This window comes from Scyliorhinus canicula, chromosome 23 (assembly GCF_902713615.1).
Source record: "Scyliorhinus canicula chromosome 23, sScyCan1.1, whole genome shotgun sequence".
NCBI classification, from domain to species: Eukaryota; Metazoa; Chordata; class Chondrichthyes; order Carcharhiniformes; family Scyliorhinidae; genus Scyliorhinus; species Scyliorhinus canicula.
Genome location: NC_052168.1, coordinates 26,859,331 through 26,877,366, shown reverse-complemented (window position 1 = coordinate 26,877,366; position 18,036 = coordinate 26,859,331). Strand labels below are relative to the sequence as shown.

The window sequence follows — 18,036 nt, the reverse complement described above, 5'->3', positions numbered from 1 at the left end:
GCTGAGACCGGAGGGGCTGAGGGGGGCCGGGGCCGGGGCCGGGGCCGGGGCCGGGGGGGGGGGGGGGGGCCGGGGCCGAGGATGAAGCCGGAGGGACGGAGAGCGGGGCTGAGGGAAGGGTCGGGGGGGGCTGAGGCTGAGGGACGGAGGCCGGGGGGAGCTGGGCCGGGGTCGGGGGGCCGAGGCTGAGGGGGGCCGGGGGGAGCTGGGCCGGGGTCGGGGGGGAGGCCGGGGTCGGGGGGGGGGGGCCGGGGCTGAGGGAGCTGGGCCGCGGTCGGGGCTGAGGGGGGCCGGGGCTGAGGGGGGCCGGGGCTGAGGGAAGGGTCGGGGGGGGCCGAGGCTGAGGGACGGAGGCCGGGTGACAGGAATCCGGGACGGTCTCTCTCTGTTTTCCGCTCCTCCGGGAACTTTGGCGCCAAAATAGTGCTCCGCCCACTCCGCTCCTATTGGCCACTCCCGACCCATGTGTCCCGCCCACTCTGTTCCTATTGGCCGCTCCCGGCTCCGTGTCCCGCCCACTCTGTTCCTATTGGCCGCTCCCGCCCCGGGCCCCGCCCACTACCCAATGTTTGGCGCGAAATTGCTGGGCCAGGCCGGAAGTGAGGGTGCTGGGAAGCCACTCGGCCCTTTGTACCTGTGCTGCCCCTTTGGAAATCTTCACCCACAACCCTGGGGTTCGGTCCCCCCTCCTTCAATCAGCTATCCCCTTCCTCCTCTTATTCGAAATGTGGAATCTCCTGTCTGTCAATTCATTTTTTAATATAAATTTTAGAGTACCCAATTTTTTTCCAATTAAGGGGCAGTTTAGCCAATCCACCTACCCTGCACATCTTTGGGTTGTGGGGGTGAAACCCACGCAGACACGGGGAGAATGTGCAAACTCCACACGGACAGCGACCCGGGGCCGGGATCGAACCTGGGACCTTGGTGCCGTGAGGCAGCAGTGCTAACCACTGCGCCACCGTGCTGTCCACTGGCAATTCAGTCTATGCATGGGTTTCGTCTTTCTGACCCTCCCTCCTATCCATAAACCCTGACGGACATCTCTTTCTCTCCCTCGAGGGGAACTAGCCTTCAAGCAAACACTTTCTTTTTTTTTACTAATTTTTATTCAAATTTTCACAAAAAAGAAAACAATAACAGAAAATACTAAGGAAAAAAACAGAACCCCCCCCCCCCACACTTGTGGGGGATCTTCACGGCACACTGGTTGGGAACCACTGGTTTAGACATGAAGCAAAACAAGACACGAGTGACACTGAATCAGCAGTTTTATCTGGAAATTCTTAATCATATCCCCTTAACTCGGGTGAGATCCTCAAAAAAAGAGGATCTAGTTACCAAGGAAGAAGCAGAGCAAGTGAAGTTTGAGCAGTTGAACTGGCTGCACTCTCAAACTAGACTTAAGTATGATTGGTTTAGCTGAGTTGGCTGGAGCGCTGCTTTGTGATGCAGAGCGAGGCCAGCAGCGTGGGCTCATATCCCGGAGGAGGTACTCGTGAAGACCCCGCCTTCTCAACCTTAGAACATAGAACAGTACAGCACAGAACAGGCCCTTCGGCCCTCGATGTTGTGCCGAGCAATGATCACCCTACTCAAACCCACATATCCACCCTATACCCGTAACCCAACAATCCCCCCCATTAACCTTACTTTTTAGGACACTACGGGCAATTTAGCATGGCCAATCCACCTAACCCGCACATCTTTGGACTGTGGGAGGAAACCGGAGGAAGCCCACGCACACACGGGGAGGACGTGCAGACTCCGCACAGACAATGACCCAGCCGGGAATCGAACCTGGGACCCTGGAGCTGTGAAGCATTTTATGCTAACCACCATGCTACCGTGCCTGAGCTTTGGTGATCCTCAGGTTAAACCAAAGGCCAAAGCAGCCAATGGTCATCTGGGACTATGGCAACTTTGCTTTGAGAGCCAAGTAACCTCGACATGCGTCAGTCAAAGAAATTCTGAAAGCTAATGAAATGCTTTTAAAAAGTTACATTTGGAAAGATGCGCGCTCAAATTACCAGCCTTGGGTGCGCCAGAGGATGACGTTGGTCATTTTTAGCGATACGTGGCAGCAAGGTGGCGTAGTGGTTACACTGCAGCCTCAAGGTGCCGAGGTCCCAGGTTCGATCCCGGCTCTGGGTCACTGTCCGTGTGGAGTTTGCATATTCTCCCCGTGTCTGCGTGGGTTTCGCCCCCACAACCCAAAGATGTGCAGGGTAGGTGGATTGGCCATGCTAAATTGTCCCTTAATTGGAAAAAAATAATTGGGAATTCTAAAATTAAAAAAGAAAAAAAACATTTTTTTAGCTATGCTTCACACGCCAATCTCCCAGATGGGTTTATCAAATTCCTGGTCGGTAAAAACATGTTGTCCATTTTCTTGAGAGGCCAAGAAAATAAACTGTCATAAAAAGCACATTTAGTTGTCGAAATATTACATTAGTTGAAGCACTGAATTATGGGGGTTTAATTGTCCAATCTATTGTCTTATGTATTATGTATTATGTAAAGGGCCAAATGAGGAATAACATAGAACAGTACAGCACAGAACAGGCCCTTCGGCCCTCGATGTTGTGCCGAGCCTTGTCTGAAAGTAAAGAACCTATCTTGGATATCTCTTCTATATCTCCCACCCTGTACCTTATAGTTATGCCCCCTTGTAACAGCTACATCCACCCGAGGAAATAGTCTCTGAATGTCCACTCTCTCTACCCCCTCATCATCTTATAAACCTCTATTAAGGAGAGTAGGTCATACGAGGAAAGGTTGAGGGTGCTAGGCCTTTTCTCATTAGAACGGAGAAGGATGAGGGGCGACTTGATAGAGGTTTATAAGATGATCAGGGGAATAGATAGAGTAGACAGTCAGAGACTTTTTCCCCGGGTGGAACACACCATTACAAGGGGACATAAATTTAAGATAAATGGTGGAAGATATAGAGGGGATGTCAGAGGTAGGTTCTTTACCCAGAGAGTAGTGGGGGCATGGAATGCACTGCCTGTGGTAGTAGTTGAGTCGGAAAAGTTAGGGACCTTCAAGCGGCTATTGGATAGGTACTTGGATTAGGGTAGAATAATGGAGTGTAGGTTAACTTCTTAAGGGCAGCACGGTAGCATTGTGGACAGCACAATTGCTTCACAGCTCCAGGGTCCCAAGTTCGATTTCGACTTGGGTCATTGTCTGTGTGGAGTCTGCACATCCTCCCCGTGACTGCGTAGGTTTCCTCCGGGTACTCCGGTTTCCTCCCACAGTCCAAAGATGTGCAGGTTGGGTGGATTGGCCATGAAAAATTGTCCAAAATTCTATGATTAACCTAGGACAAAAGTTTGGCGCAACATCGTGGGCCGAAGGGCCTGTTCTGTGCTGTATTTCTCTATCTATCTATCTAAGTTGCCTCTCATCCTCCTCCGCTCCAAAGAGAAAAGCCCTTGCTCCCTCAACCTTTCCTCATAGACCTATCCTCCACTTATCCATAGAAAGTTTTTTTAAAGTTTAGAGTATCCAATTATTTTTTTCCAATGAAGGGGCAATTTAGCATGGCCAATCCACCTACCCTGCACATCTCTGGGTTGTGGGGGCGAAACCCACCGAGACACGGAGAATAATGCCCAACGCATCACACTAGCTCGCCACCCTCCCATTGATTCTGTCTACACCTCCCGCTGCCTCAGGAAGGCAGCCAGCATTGTCAGAGACCCCTCCCCCCCCCCCCCCCAGGCTTTGCCCGTTCCATCAGGCAGAACGTACAGAAGTCTGAAGTCCCCCACATCCAGACATAGGAACAGCTTCTTCCCCACAGCTACCAGACTCCTCAACGACTCCCCCTCGGACTGACCCAGAGCCGGGATCAAACCTGGGTCCTCAGCGCTATAGGCAGCAGTGCTAACCACTGCGCCACCGTGCTGCCCACCCATAGAAAGTTATATTGGCAACTGGGCCCTTTGGGACAATGTTCATTCAACGAAGAATGTAACTGAGAAAAGACCAAGAATAGACTCAGCTGACAGAAATGTTAGAGAGATGGGGAACCTTTGTTGACAGAAGTCACCAGCTGTTGGACTGTTTTACAAAGAGTAAGCCTGCTCTAATAAATTACTGAATGTATTATATATCTAATAATTATGAGGAAAATAATAATTTGTTTCTTTTACAATCCATAGAATCCCTACCGTGCAGAAGGAGGTCATCAGGCCCATCGAGTCCACACCAAACCTTACAAAAGAACTTTCTACTTGGCCTACTCTCCCACCCTATTCCCTTGACCCTGCGCATTAATCATGGCCAATCCACCTAACCTGCACATCTTTGGCCTGTGGGAGGAAACCGGAGCACCCGGAGGAAACCCACGCAGACACGGGGAGGACGTGCAGACTCCGCACAGACAGTGACCCAAGGGCGGAAATTGATCCCGGGTCCCTGCCGCTGTGAGGTAGTAGTGCTGATCACCGTGCTGCAGTGCAGCGATCAATGCATTTCCCCAACTCCTCCCCCCCAACTTCAACTCCTTCATTCTCTTCCCTATTTATCCTGAATACATCAAAATTGGGAATGTAAGGTTTCCATTTCTTTCAGCTCTCCATAGTGTAGCAATATCAAGGTTCCGTGTAGTGACTTCTGCCTGTAACTCAACAAACTTTACTTCCGATTCTCTCTATATTTAAACACACACGCACTCCCAAATCCATCCGGGTCTGCTTTGCATCGGGCCCCCTGTCTGCACCTGTCTGCAAAGTCTTTGTGGTGTCTCCCTGTGACGCCACTGGTGTCATTGTGCTGTCGATTTGTTCTGGACTGCATTCGTTGCCCTGCCAACAGTCAGGCCTGAGTGATATCTGTGGTGGTATGATTAGTATAGCTACCTGCCATTGGTGCAGAACACCGGCTTACCATTGGCCCTGGTCGGTCATGTGCCTCTCGACCGGTTGGTTGAGACCAGTCATGTGACGGCTCCCCGATTGGTCGGGAGGCTGAGTTAACCCCGCCTCCAGGGCCATACTTTTGTTCAGCAACTCGTCTCCCGTTCAATTGATGGTACATCAATACCCAAAGGCCCTGTGGTGTAGCCGATAGGAATCAGTGGCAAACCTCTGGGAATTGGGCCGGGAAAAATGGGGCTGTCATGTCATTGAGATACGTTTTTTTTCTTCATGGATGTGGGTGTTACTGACAAGGCCAGCATTTGTTGCCCAGCCCTAACTGCCCTTGGCTTGCTAGGCCGCATCGCTGTGAGTCTGGAGTCATATGTGACTTAATTGAGGTGTATAAGACGATGAGAGGAAGAGTGGACTCGAAACGTTCTCTCTTTTCTCTCCCTACAGATGCTGCCAGACTTGCTGAGATTTTCCAGCATTTCCCCTTTCGTTCCAGCATCCGCAGTAATTTGCTTTTATTTATATAGAGTGGACCTTTAGCCACATTTTCCTCGGGTGGATGTAGCTCAGGGATGGGCAAACTTTTCCGTGCAAGGGCCACATTCAGAAATTCACAATTTTAAAGGGCCGCATAGTATATTAAGTAAAATAATTAATATTTTAAATAGCCAAAATAAAAGGTCTTTAAAGAAAAAAAAGCACATTTATTTGAAAAACAAAGTAACTCAGTAACAGAACAATGTCAATGAGAATGATGCATCTGACTGCAGCCATTTACCAGTTTGTTGAAATCAGGTGTCAAGTTGCTTGTGCTGATCCTTAACACTGACAGAAGCACAGCCCAGCCGAGTCAACGATAAATACGCGCGTAGTGGGGTGGATGAGTGGGGCTGCCTTATTGGTCGGTTTAGTTGGGTGTGCGACCAATAGGAGTCCAGGTTACAAACAATAATAAGGCTTGTTGTTTGTAACCTGGACTCCTATTGGTCGCACACCCAACTAAACCGACCAATGAGACAGCCCCACTCATCCACCCCACTACGCGCGTTTTTATGCGGCCCGCCAATGAGGTGCCCGGAATCATAACCGGCATTTTTGAAAAGCCGCCGGGGAAAAGCCGCTGAAGTAAATGCGTTTATTGAATAAACGCATTTACTTCAGCGGCTTTTCCCCGGGGGCTTTTCAAAAATGCCGGTTATGATTCCGGGCACCTCATTGGCGGGCTGCATAAAAACCTTTGTCGGGCCGTATGTGGCCCTCGGGCCGTAGTTTGCCCACCCCTGATGTAGCTGTTACAAGGGGGCATAACTATAAGGTTCGGGATGGAAGATATAGGAGGGATGTCAGAGGTAGGTTCTTTACTCAGAGAGTGGTTGGGGTGTGGAACACACTCCCAGCTATGGTAGTGGAGTCGGACACTTTAGGAACTTTCAAGCGGTTATTGGATAGGCACAATGGAGGCACTAGAATGATTGGGAGTAGGTTGATTTGATCTTAGTTTCAGACTAGTTTGGCACAACATTGTGGGCCGAAGGGCCTGTACTGTGCTGTACGGTTCTATGTTCTATATGTAGCCCAGACCAGGTAAGAAGGGCAGGTTTTCTTCCCCTATAGGGCATTAGTGAACAAATAGGTTTTACAACAATCACTGATGGTTCGTGGTCACATTACTGAGAAGAACAAGAATTCTAGATTTGTACTAATCAAATTGAAATTCCACCAGCTGTTGTGGGATTCAAACCCACAAACTCAGAGTCTCAGCCAGGGTCTCTGGATTAGAGTCCCGTGACGTTCCCACTACCCCACCATCTTCCCCCTTTACTGAGAATTAACCCCCCCACCTCCATTTGTGTGTGTTTATGTATAGGTGTTGGGTTATAGGCAGCACCCATTAATAAACTCCATTGAAGTTACAAGGTAAGATAAAGTTGCCATCGTCCCAGATGACCATAGGCTGCTTTCTCCTTTAAGGGGGGGAGCTGACTGGTGGTGATTTTTAAAAATATTTTTTTCCCAATTAAGGGGCAATTTAGCGTGGCCAATCCACCTACCCTGCACATCTTTGGGTTGTGGGGGTGCGACCCACGCAGACACGGGGGGGGAATAAGCAAACTCCACACGGACAGTGACCCGGGGCCGGGATCGAGCCCGGGTCCTCGGCGCCATGAGGCAGCAGTGCTAACCACTGCTCCACCCTGCCGCCCTTACTGGTGATGATTTAACCTGAGGATCACCACACCTCAGGCGAGAGACAAAGCTGAGGAGGCGGGACCTTTGTGAACAACCTGAAGTCAATACTCGGCAGCCAATCAGCACTGACGTAACTCAACCCGCTTTTTCTTTAATTCCCTCCATTTGGGTCGACTGGAATTTACTTCACAGCCAATAACGTCGCTTTGAAATGGCGTTTACAATGTTGGCAAAATGCAGCTGCCAATTATGCGCACAGCAAGATTCCACAGTCATGGGCAAAGGACCAGGTTGTTCTTGTGGAGTTCTTTGGGGTTCTTGTTCTCTGAATGTTGCAGTGTTCAAAAAGGCCACAGAAGCTGAGTTCATTAACAAAGCTAACATTTATTTACACTACTTAATTAAGCTCGACCACTTACTCCTATAGGAAACAATAGTCTAGTAATCTACACTCAACTAACACTAGTCTCTACGCTCTATCTATACTTGTACGGTCCTCTCTGGCTCTCTCTAGCTCTCCTCCAACTGTCTCCCAGAAGTCTGGGAGTCAGTGCTTTATATAGTTCTGCATCTAGCTCCATCTAGTGGTTAATTATGATATGACATTAACCCTTTGTGTTCTGAACATGCCCATCATGTCGCAGTTCTGTTTTCGGAAGTGATGAATGTCCAGAAAGCCACAGCTTTGCCAGCTCTTCTTTGAACGCTGCCCTCTCATTGTTGGGCCCATTTGCAGTTTACTGGACTGAGATTGTCAGATCGATGTTGCTATCAAGGAATGTGGAAGAAGGATGGGGAATTAGAGTGCGGTACAGATCAAGCTCAAGGGGTTGAATGGCGTCATCAAGTTCCTATAGTCATATATTCCTATAATTCCCTATGGTATCCCATCAAAACCCAACCTTTCTCACACTCATACCTCTGGTAGTGCTCAGCCCACTGGACTAGTGGCCCACAGGCCCGGGATAATATGGTTCACTCTTAACTACCCTCTAAACGGGGGTCGGTTAGCTCAGTTGGCTGGATGGCTGGTTCCTGATGTGGAGCCATGCCAATGGCGTGGGTTCAATTCCCGCACCGACTGAGGTTATTCATGAAAGCCCCTCGCCTGAGGTGTGGTGACCCTCAGACCAAACCACCACGAGGCAGCTCTCAAAAAATGTGGAGTGCAGATTGGGGCCCCTGGGGCCATAGTGACATTTACCCTCCAAAAGCCACATGCTTCAAGGGTAATTAGGAATGAGCAACAGGCAGCACAGTGGTTAGCACTGCTGCCTCACGGCGCCGAGGTCCCGGGTTCGATCCCGGCTCTGGGTCACTGTCCGTGTGGAGTTTGCACATTCTCCCCCGTGTCTGTGTGGGTTTCGCCCCCACAACCCAAAAGATGTGCAGGGTAGGTGGATTGGCCACGCTAAATTGCTCCTTAATTGGGAAAAAAAAATGATTGGGTACACTAAATTTACAACAAAAAGGGAATGAGCAACAAACGGGGCGACACGGTGGTCAATATTTAGCACTGCTGCTTCACAGCGCCGAAGACCCGGGTTCGACCGCGGCTCTGGGTCACTGTCCGTGTGGAGTTTGCACATTCTCCCCGTGTCTGCGTGGGTCTCACCCCCACAACCCAAAGATGTGCAAGGTAGGTGGATTGGCCACACTAAATTGCCCCTTAATCAGAAAAAAATAATTGGGTACTCTAAATTTGACAAAAAAGGGATGGGCAACAAATGCCTCGCCAACGACACCCTTGGAAAAATAAACATTGGCACTCCAAGTTGGGTGGGTGGAGTGCTGGGCCCTCTGGTTCTGTACCTACTGGCCCCACAGGTGGCCCTGGATTCCCTCCAGAACCAGGTCCAGTTGTTCTGCGACCATGGGTGGCATCGCATCCGAGGGAAGATCCCGGCTGCGCCGCCAGTAATGTCCAACGTCGCTCACTCAGCGGGGAGGCCTGGTGGATATCCCACCCTCAACCCATCTTTCCTGAATCCAATGGCATTTGGAGCTGAACTGTCGTCCTTTTCCTGAACTGACCACAATCAGCAAAGACCAGGAATTCTGTGGCCCTGTGCCTTATTCCCCCCATCCCCACCACGGCTAAAACAGATATAACACAGAATCTGAAATTGGTATAGATTTTTATTCCAATGCAATCGCCTGGACTGAAATGGTTCAGAAACAATTTGTACAAATATATATTTATATACAAACATTCTAACAAAAAAAAAATAGAAAAAGTCTTGCCTTTTGTGACACTGGTACATCCCAAAGTGCTTCACAGCCAATTAAATACTTTCAAAGTGCGATCAATGTTGTAACTGAAGAGGATTTACCCACAGCAAGATCCCACTAACATGATCAAATGACTTTCTTTTGTTTGTTTAGTAAAGAGCGGTGCAAAACCGCCGGACACGAGTTTCATAAACCGGAGTTTCCCGCAGTGAAAATCTCAGTGATGATTTTTAACAGCAACATCTCGCACTCACGTTATAGAAACCTATACAAACCTATAGAAATCTATACAATTCATAGTTCACGGGGACTGAGTATCGCACCAAAGTTCCTGCGGGCAGGTGGTGCATACGTTCGACGGGGTGTAGCCTTGAATTCAGAGGATTAAAAGGGCAATTGATCGAGTGTGAAAAGGATTCGATAGGTTAGATAGTGAGAAATGATCTTTTCACCAGGACAAGGACTGTTTTCTGTGGACGAGAGAGGGCTGAGGGGGGGGGGGGGGGGGGGGGGGGGGGGGGGGGGGGTTTGATTGAGGTGTACGATGTTGTGAGGGGGGGTTTTGACTGAGGTGTATGATGTTGTGAGGGGGGGTTTGACTGAGGTGTATGATGTTGTGAGGGGGGGTTTGACTGAGGTGTACGATGTTGTGAGGGGGGGTTTGACTGAGGTGTATGATGTTGTGAGGGGGGGTTTTGACTGAGGTGTACGATGTTGTGAGGGGGGGTTGACTGAGGTGTACGATGTTGTGGGGGGGTTTGGTTGAGGTGTGTGATGTTGAGGGAGGGGGGTTTGATTGAGGTGTACGATGTGGGGGGGGTTTGATTGAGGTGTGTGATGTTGTGAGGGGGGGGTTTGATTGAGGTGTACGATGTTGTGAGGGGGAGGGTTTGACTGAGGTGTACGATGTTGTGAGGGGGAGGGTTTGACTGAGGTGTACGATGTTGTGAGGGGGGGTTTGACTGAGGTGTACGATGTTGTGAGGGGGGGTTTGACTGAGGTGTACGATGTTGTGAGGGGGGTTTGACTGAGGTGTACGATGTTGTGAGGGGGGGGTTTGACTGAGGTGTATGATGTTGTGAGGGGGGGGTTTGACTGAGGTGTACGATGTTGTGAGGGGGGGGGTTTGACTGAGGTGTACGATGTTGTGAGGGGGGGTTTGACTGAGGTGTACGATGTTGTGAGGGGGGGGTTTGACTGAGGTGTGTGATGTTGTGAGGGGGGGTTTGACTGAGGTGTACGATGTTGTGAGGGGGAGGGTTTGACTGAGGTGTACGATGTTGTGAGGGGGAGGGTTTGACTGAGGTGTACGATGTTGTGAGGGGGGGGTTTGACTGAGGTGTACGATGTTGTGAGGGGGAGGGTTTGACTGAGGTGTACGATGTTGTGAGGGGGAGGGTTTGACTGAGGTGTACGATGTTGTGAGGGGGGGGTTTGACTGAGGTGTACGATGTTGTGAGGGGGAGGGTTTGACTGAGGTGTACGATGTTGTGAGGGGGGGGGTTTGACTGAGGTGTACGATGTTGTGAGGGGGGGGTTTGACTGAGGTGTACGATGTTGTGAGGGGGAGGGTTTGACTGAGGTGTACGATGTTGTGAGGGGGGGGTTTGACTGAGGTGTACGATGTTGTGAGGGGGGGGTTTGACTGAGGTGTATGATGTTGTGAGGGGGGGTTTTGACTGAGGTGTACGATGTTGTGAGGGGGGGTTTGACTGAGGTGTACGATGTTGTGGGGGGGTTTGGTTGAGGTGTGTGATGTTGAGGGAGGGGGGTTTGATTGAGGTGTACGATGTGGGGGGGTTTGATTGAGGTGTGTGATGTTGTGAGGGGGGGTTTGATTGAGGTGTACGATGTTGTGAGGGGGAGGGTTTGACTGAGGTGTACGATGTTGTGAGGGGGAGGGTTTGACTGAGGTGTACGATGTTGTGAGGGGGGGTTTGACTGAGGTGTACGATGTTGTGAGGGGGGTTTGACTGAGGTGTACGATGTTGTGAGGGGGGTTTGACTGAGGTGTACGATGTTGTGAGGGGGGGGGTTTGACTGAGGTGTATGATGTTGTGAGGGGGGGGGTTTGACTGAGGTGTATGATGTTGTGAGGGGGGTGGTTTGACTGAGGTGTATGATGTTGTGAGGGGGGGGTTGACTGAGGTGTATGATGTTGTGAGGGGGGGGTTTGACTGAGGTGTACGATGTTGTGAGGGGGGGGGTTTGACTGAGATGTACGATGTTGTGAGGGGGGGGTTTGACTGAGGTGTACGATGTTGTGAGGGGGGGGGTTTGACTGAGGTGTACGATGTTGTGAGGGGGGGGTTTGACTGAGGTGTACGATGTTGTGAGGGGGGGGTTTGACTGAGGTGTACGATGTTGTGAGGGGGGGTTTGACTGAGGTGTACGATGTTGTGAGGGGGGGGTTTGACTGAGGTGTACGATGTTGTGAGGGGGGGGTTTGACTGAGGTGTACGATGTTGTGAGGGGCCTGGACAGAGTGGATGGGACGGACTCGTTTCCCTCAGCAATGGGAGGTCAGTTTCTGGGGACGGAGATTTAAGGTGATTGGGAGAAGGATAAGAGGGGGAGATGAGGAAATATTATTTTCACCCAGAGGGTGGTAGGGGTCTGGAACTCACTGCCTGAAAGGGCTGTCGATGCAGAAGCCCCCAACTGACTTCATAGGTGCTGGAAATGCACCTGAAGTTTCGTAACCTTCAGAGCTATGGGCCAAGTGTTGGGAAGTGGGATTCGGCTGAGGGGAGGTGGGGGTAGTGGAGGAGCAGTTTGTCAGGCAGCGCATACACAATGGGCAGAGTGGCCTCCTGTGTTGTAAATCTTTCTCAATATTCTCAACATCTGAAGAAGAGGAATGTGCGAGGATGTGGGGAGAGAGTGGGGTGAGGGGAGAGAAGTGACTCCTTAGGGGGGCTAGTATAGCCATGATGGGCCAAATGGCCATCCTCCATGACAATTCTATGATTCAGTAAGGGGCCGGAACCTTAAAATCAGACCTGGGCCATCCAGGAGTGAAGGATGGAAACTGTTCCTCACACAAAAGTGCACTGTGGTTGCCGAATGTTTGTTCGGTCGGAGTATTAAGAGGGACGTGGAGAAAAGGCAGTTTTACTTTGAGACACAAATGTTGAGCGAGGAGAAGGAGAGAGCAAGCTCGGTGGGCATGGGCGGTGGGAGGGGGTGTTAAATGGCCTCCTCCTGTTCCTATGATGGCTTCCCTGAGCGTTTCTATATTCAGTACCTGATTTACAGAGACCGGTGTCTCTCTCACATACACACACACGCAGTGGTTATAAAAAGAGTGAGTGGAAAGTCCCACAGGCGGGAGCAGATTCCTCTCACCTGCTCGAACCCGGTTTCCACTTTGACCCCGTCGCAAAGGGCTGTTTAGCTCACTGGGCTAAATCGCTGGCTTTGAATGCAGACCCAGCAGCACGGTTCGATTCCCGTACCAGCCTCCCCGAACAGGCGCCGGAATGTGGCGACTAGGGGCTTTTCACAGTAACCTCATTTGAAGCCTACTCGTGACAATAAGCGATTTTCATTTCATTTCATTTTCATTTCAGGTGGAGGGGCTGATGGAAGGTGAGCAGTCGGAGAGCTGTCCCGGCCCCACAGCCCGAACGTGTGATTCCCACACGGACACTGCGAAGCTTTAGAGAAAAAGCCGCAAATTAATTGGAGCTCCTCATCACCTCAGGGCTCCTCAAAGGGCTTTGCGGCAAATCCAGGCCTTTGTGAAATGTCACCTTTGCCGGAACTTTGCAGCCAATTTGTGCACAGCCAGCTCCCACGGAAATTAAAGCAATACTGACCAGGTAATCTTTGTTTCTTCTGTGTGTGATTTGATTGAGGGATAAATCAGGAACATCGGGAGAATTCCCTCGCTGTTCTGTGGAGTACGCCATGGGGCCTTCCGAGCAGACAGATGGGGGGGCTGAGTTTAACGTTCCAGACAGGAAAATGGCCCCCCCCCCCGGGCAAAGCTGCACTGGGGGGAGTGTCGGATCGGATTCGTTGATCAACTCTCTGGAGCGGGGCTTAAACCTACAACCTTCCCACTCAAAGAGTGCGACCCCCCCCCCCCCCCACCCCCCCACCCCCACCCCCACCCCCACCCCCCGCTGAGGTTTGGCTAAATAACTGGTTAAATTTGGTTAGTGCTGGGACCCAGAAATCGAGGAGAAGATATCAGTTCGAATCCCCGGCCGCCTCGCCTCACAACAGATACTGGTACCAACCAATAGCAAGCGAGATTGCTGCTAAGCCAAGCAGGAGGGCGAATCGTAGGGCTGGGCTGGACGTTAGCGGATCACGTGGCTGCTTCAGCAGATGGTGATTGGCTCCTGTTGGCATTGCTTGTCCTGCGAAGGCAAAAAATAAAACTGTCATTGATTGACTGGGACAGGCCAATAGATAGTAACTGATCCACCTGCTGGCGTTCATACTGAGATTCCCACTGATACCCCCCCCACCCCCCCCCCACCCCCCCCCCACCCCCCCCCCACCCCACCCCCCCCCCCACCCCCCCCACCCCCCCCACCCCCCCCCCACCCCCCCCACCCCCCCCCCACCCCACCCCCCCCCACCCCACCCCCCCCCCACCCCCCCCCCACCCCCCCCCCCACCCCCCCCACCCCCACCCACCGCCCCCCCACCCCCCCCCCCCCACCCCCCCCACCCCCCCCCCCCCCCCCCGACCCCACCCCCCCGACCCCCCCCCACCCCCCCCACCCCCCCCCGACCCCCCCCCCCCCACCCCCCCCCCCCACCCCCCCACCCCCCCACCCCCCCCCCACCCCCCCCCACCCCCCCCCCCCCACCCCCCCCCACCCCCCCCCCCCCACCCCCCCCCCACCCCCCCCCACCCCACCCCACCCCCACCCACCCCCACCCCACCCACCCCCCCCCACCCCCCCACCCCCCCCCCCACCCCCCCCCCCGACCCCCCGTACGCTCACACACTCTCAGCTGGACAGCGACTGGGTTCCATCTGTGAGTGGCCCCCTCCTTCTGCTAGTGGGGGAGGTGCTGGAGACCCAGGCTAATTCTCTGGGGACAAGGGTTCAAATCCCACCCCAGCAGCTGTGGCAATTTAAGTTCAATTGATTGATCAATTCGGAATGTGAAGCTCGTCGCAAAAAAAAAAACCCATCCGGTTTCAGTGATGTCCCTTCTCAGCAGGTCCGACCTTACACCTGACTCCAGGCCTGCGTTTCATTCTTAGAACTGCCCTCTGGAAATGGCTGAGGCTGAAGGGCAATTATGGGGTGGCAACAATTACTGGCCACAGTCGCACACACAGAAGTTCTGGGGTTAGTTTACTGTAGAGTAGGGGGTTGGAAAAGGTGGGACCTGTGAGGGAGGAAGACGGCTTTTGCACTATGTTTATATTTATATGTACACTGTTTCTTCTGTTACTGTTATAAAACCAGAAATACCGCAATAAAATGTTTACAAAATAAAAGACTAGAGGCTTTGATGGTCGGCACAGACCTGATGGGCTGAAGGGCCTATTTCTGTGCTGTAAATCTCTATGACTCTATGGCTATGACACACAGTCACACACATCCTTACCCTGTACAACGGTGCGTTTCCTGGTCTCTGTGCTGTTGCTGAGTGCCGCACCGTTCCTCTCCAATCCTGAGCTCAGCGCCTGGAGGTCGGTGAAAAGCTGCAGAAGAAAACGTGAGGAGAAGGTTTTTCTTCGGGTGTAACCGGGAGGCGACTGTGGGAGCTGCAACTCGCAGGGCCCCAGTCCGTCTGGCTGAAAACAGCAGTCTGGGGAGGCCCAGATCAGGCCCACTTTCTGAGGGAGTGCCCACACCCCTCCGGCCCCTCAGCACAGGGGTATGAGGGACCCCGGAAAACCCTCCGTCTCACTCCGACTGACTGTCCAGTCAGTTGGCATCGAGATGCTCACAGCCACAGGGGGAGGGTTGGGATTGTGGCTTATTCATCAGCTTGTCAACTCCCTCCGCTGCTTTCAAACCAGGGAGGAGCCGCTACACACAGATGTAGGCCATTCAGCCCATTGAGTCCATGAGCGGGGGGATAGGAAAACAAGAATTTTCCCACGATCTCAGACAATAGTCACCCCCAGAAACAGCCTCCTGGGCAGCTACAGAGTTCCAGGCGTCACCTGTGACTGAGGGAGCTACATGTGATTCAGGTTCACATCTTTATTTTGAGTATTATTAATTTCTGCACTGTCAGAGGGTCAGTACTGAGGGAGTGCCGCACTGTCAGAGGGTCAGTACTGAGGGAGCGCCGCACTGTCAGAGGGTCAGTACTGAGGGAGTGCTGCACTGTCAGAGGGTCAGTACTGAGGGAGTGCTGCACTGTCAGAGAGTCAGTACTGAGGGAGTGCTGCACTGTCAGAGGGTCAGTACTGAGGGAACGCCGCACTGTCAGAGGGTCAGTACTGAGGGAGTGCTGCACTGTCAGAGGGTCAGTACTGAGGGAGTGCTGCACTGTCAGAGGGTCAGTACTGAGGGAGTGCTGCACTGTCAGAGGGTCAGTACTGAGGGAGTGCCGCACTGTCAGAGGGTCAGTACTGAGGGAGTGCTGCATGGTTATGAGTTTTTCTCTTACCTCCACGTTTAGTAGAAAGGCCCGGTTTGCCTCATCCAGGACCCTTTCCTTTGTCTCTTCTGTTGTTTCCAGTGTGTTCATTCGCGAGCGGTAGAGCTGCTTGAACTTGGTGGCGTTGGTGACCCGGTCAAAGGTGAAGAATGCGAGCCCCTCGCCCGGCTGTGGCAGCTGCAATGCTTTCTGGGCCACCTTCTTCAGTACCTGCCCCCCAGACAGGTCTCCCATGTACCTGATGTAGGCGTGGCCACGAGGAGCTCGGGTTCCCTGCGCCCCACCTCCTGGATCTGGGACACATATTTCCCTGTGGCCCTCGGACACTCGATGCGGCTCCTCCAGCCGGGCCCGTGGAAATATTCCAGATCCTGCTCCAGGGCCTCTTTCCGGTGCAGCTCTGAGGGGAAGTAGAGAGGGGCGAAGGCCGGTGTATCCTTGTTCCTCTCGATCTCCTCTTCCAGCGCCGTGTAGATGAAGTACAGAGATTCCAGTAACAGCTGGAAGAGGGAGGGAAGGGAAGAGGATTGTGAAGAGGTTGTGGCTCCGCTCACTCCTCGACTTTCTGACCCACAGACTACAATCAGTATGAATAAACAGCAACACCTCCTCCACAATAGTCCTCAATACCGGTGCCCGCAAGGCTGCGTACTTAGCCCCCTACTCTACTCCCTGTACACACACGACTGCGTGGCACATTTTTGTTCCAACTCCATCTACAAGTTTGCTGACGATACGACCATAGTGGGCCGGATCTCGAATAACGACGAGTCAGAATACAGGAGGGAGATAGAGAACCTAGTGGAGTGGTGTAAGCGACAACAATCTCTCCCTCAATGCCAGCAAAACTAAAGAGCTGGTCATCGACTTCAGGAAGCAAAGTACTGTACACACCCTGTCAGCATCAACGAGGCAGAGGTGGAGATGGTTAGCAGTTTCAAATTCCGAGGGTACACATCACCAGCAATCTGTCCTTGTCAAGAAAGCACAACAGCGCCTTTACTTCCTCAGGAAACTAAGGAATTTCGGCATGTCCACATTAACCCTTGCCAACTTTTACAGATGCACCATAGAAAGCATCCCATCGGGCTGCATCACAGCCTGGTATGGCAACTGCTCGCACCAGGACCGCAAGGAACTTCAGAGAGTCGTGAGCACAGCCCAGTCCATCACACAAACCTGTCTCCCATCCATTGACTCCGTCTACACCTCCCGCTGCCGGGGAATGTGGGCAGCATAATCAGGATCCCCCCACCCGGACAGGGGGAGTGGGCCTAGGAAGGGTGCTCCTATCGAGAGGGCTGAATGGCCTCCTTCTGCATTGTAGGGATTCTATGAGAAGGGGTAGGAGGGAAGGGTGAGGGAGGGCTGGGGTTAGTGAGAGGAGGTCATAAGTAAAACAGTGAGGGAGACAACAGTGTGTAGTTTGAAGAGCCAGTATCTTTTCTTTACCTTGAACTGATCCCGGGTGACCTGACCCTTCTGGAAGTTTCTCATGAACTCTGAGTTTTCGGCCAGTTCGTGCGACTCCTTGGTGGCCAGCTTCAGGGCTTCTGATAGGTCAGCTGGCATGCTGGGGAGAAGGGGTCAAAGGACAGGGTTAGCTTGGCTCAATTCAACTGTTAGAGTCCATCATTCAAACAGACCCTCCTGCCCCCACCGCGGCACTCACCCCCCCATTACCGCCGGCCACAGCCCCACCCCCTGCCACCCAAAACACAGAGGGAGCTGTTGCTGCTGATTCCTTTCTCCTCCCCTAAGCAGCCACTCTCCCCCCAGTGACTGAGTCCAGACAGTGTTTCAGCAAAACTCTTCGACTGTGGAGACTGTCACACTGAGGTCCATTGGGGCTTCATTCCCAGATCCCCATGTCCTTGTGTCTGACTCATGCGGGCACACACACGTGCACACACACGTGCACACACACGTGCACACACACATGCACACACGCTTACACACACACATCCCGACCTCAACACCAAGATGAGCCAGTAGCTGCCTTCTACTCGAGGGATGGTGGGGGGGTCGGTTTTGCTGATAAAGCTGATGTCAAGTTTCACACCAGCAATCTGGAGCTACACTCTGCAGACAAACCTCTGCACCTTCATTCAGCATTATCAGAGCGACGTAACCCTGACCC

The 18,036-nt window shown here is 52.4% G+C and overlaps 1 protein-coding gene across 1 annotated transcript; it reads right to left on the bottom strand.

Moving 5' to 3' along the window:
* Positions 1-13,434: 13,434 nt before the first annotated feature.
* On the bottom strand, positions 13,435-17,468 carry LOC119956451 (heme oxygenase 1-like). The gene is given in 5 exon segments (XM_038783710.1): positions 13,435-13,675; positions 14,889-14,985; positions 15,906-16,150; positions 16,153-16,396; positions 17,349-17,468. Coding segments are annotated over 5 exon segments (852 nt in total). The 3' UTR covers positions 13,435-13,529.
* Positions 17,469-18,036: the final 568 nt, after the last annotated feature.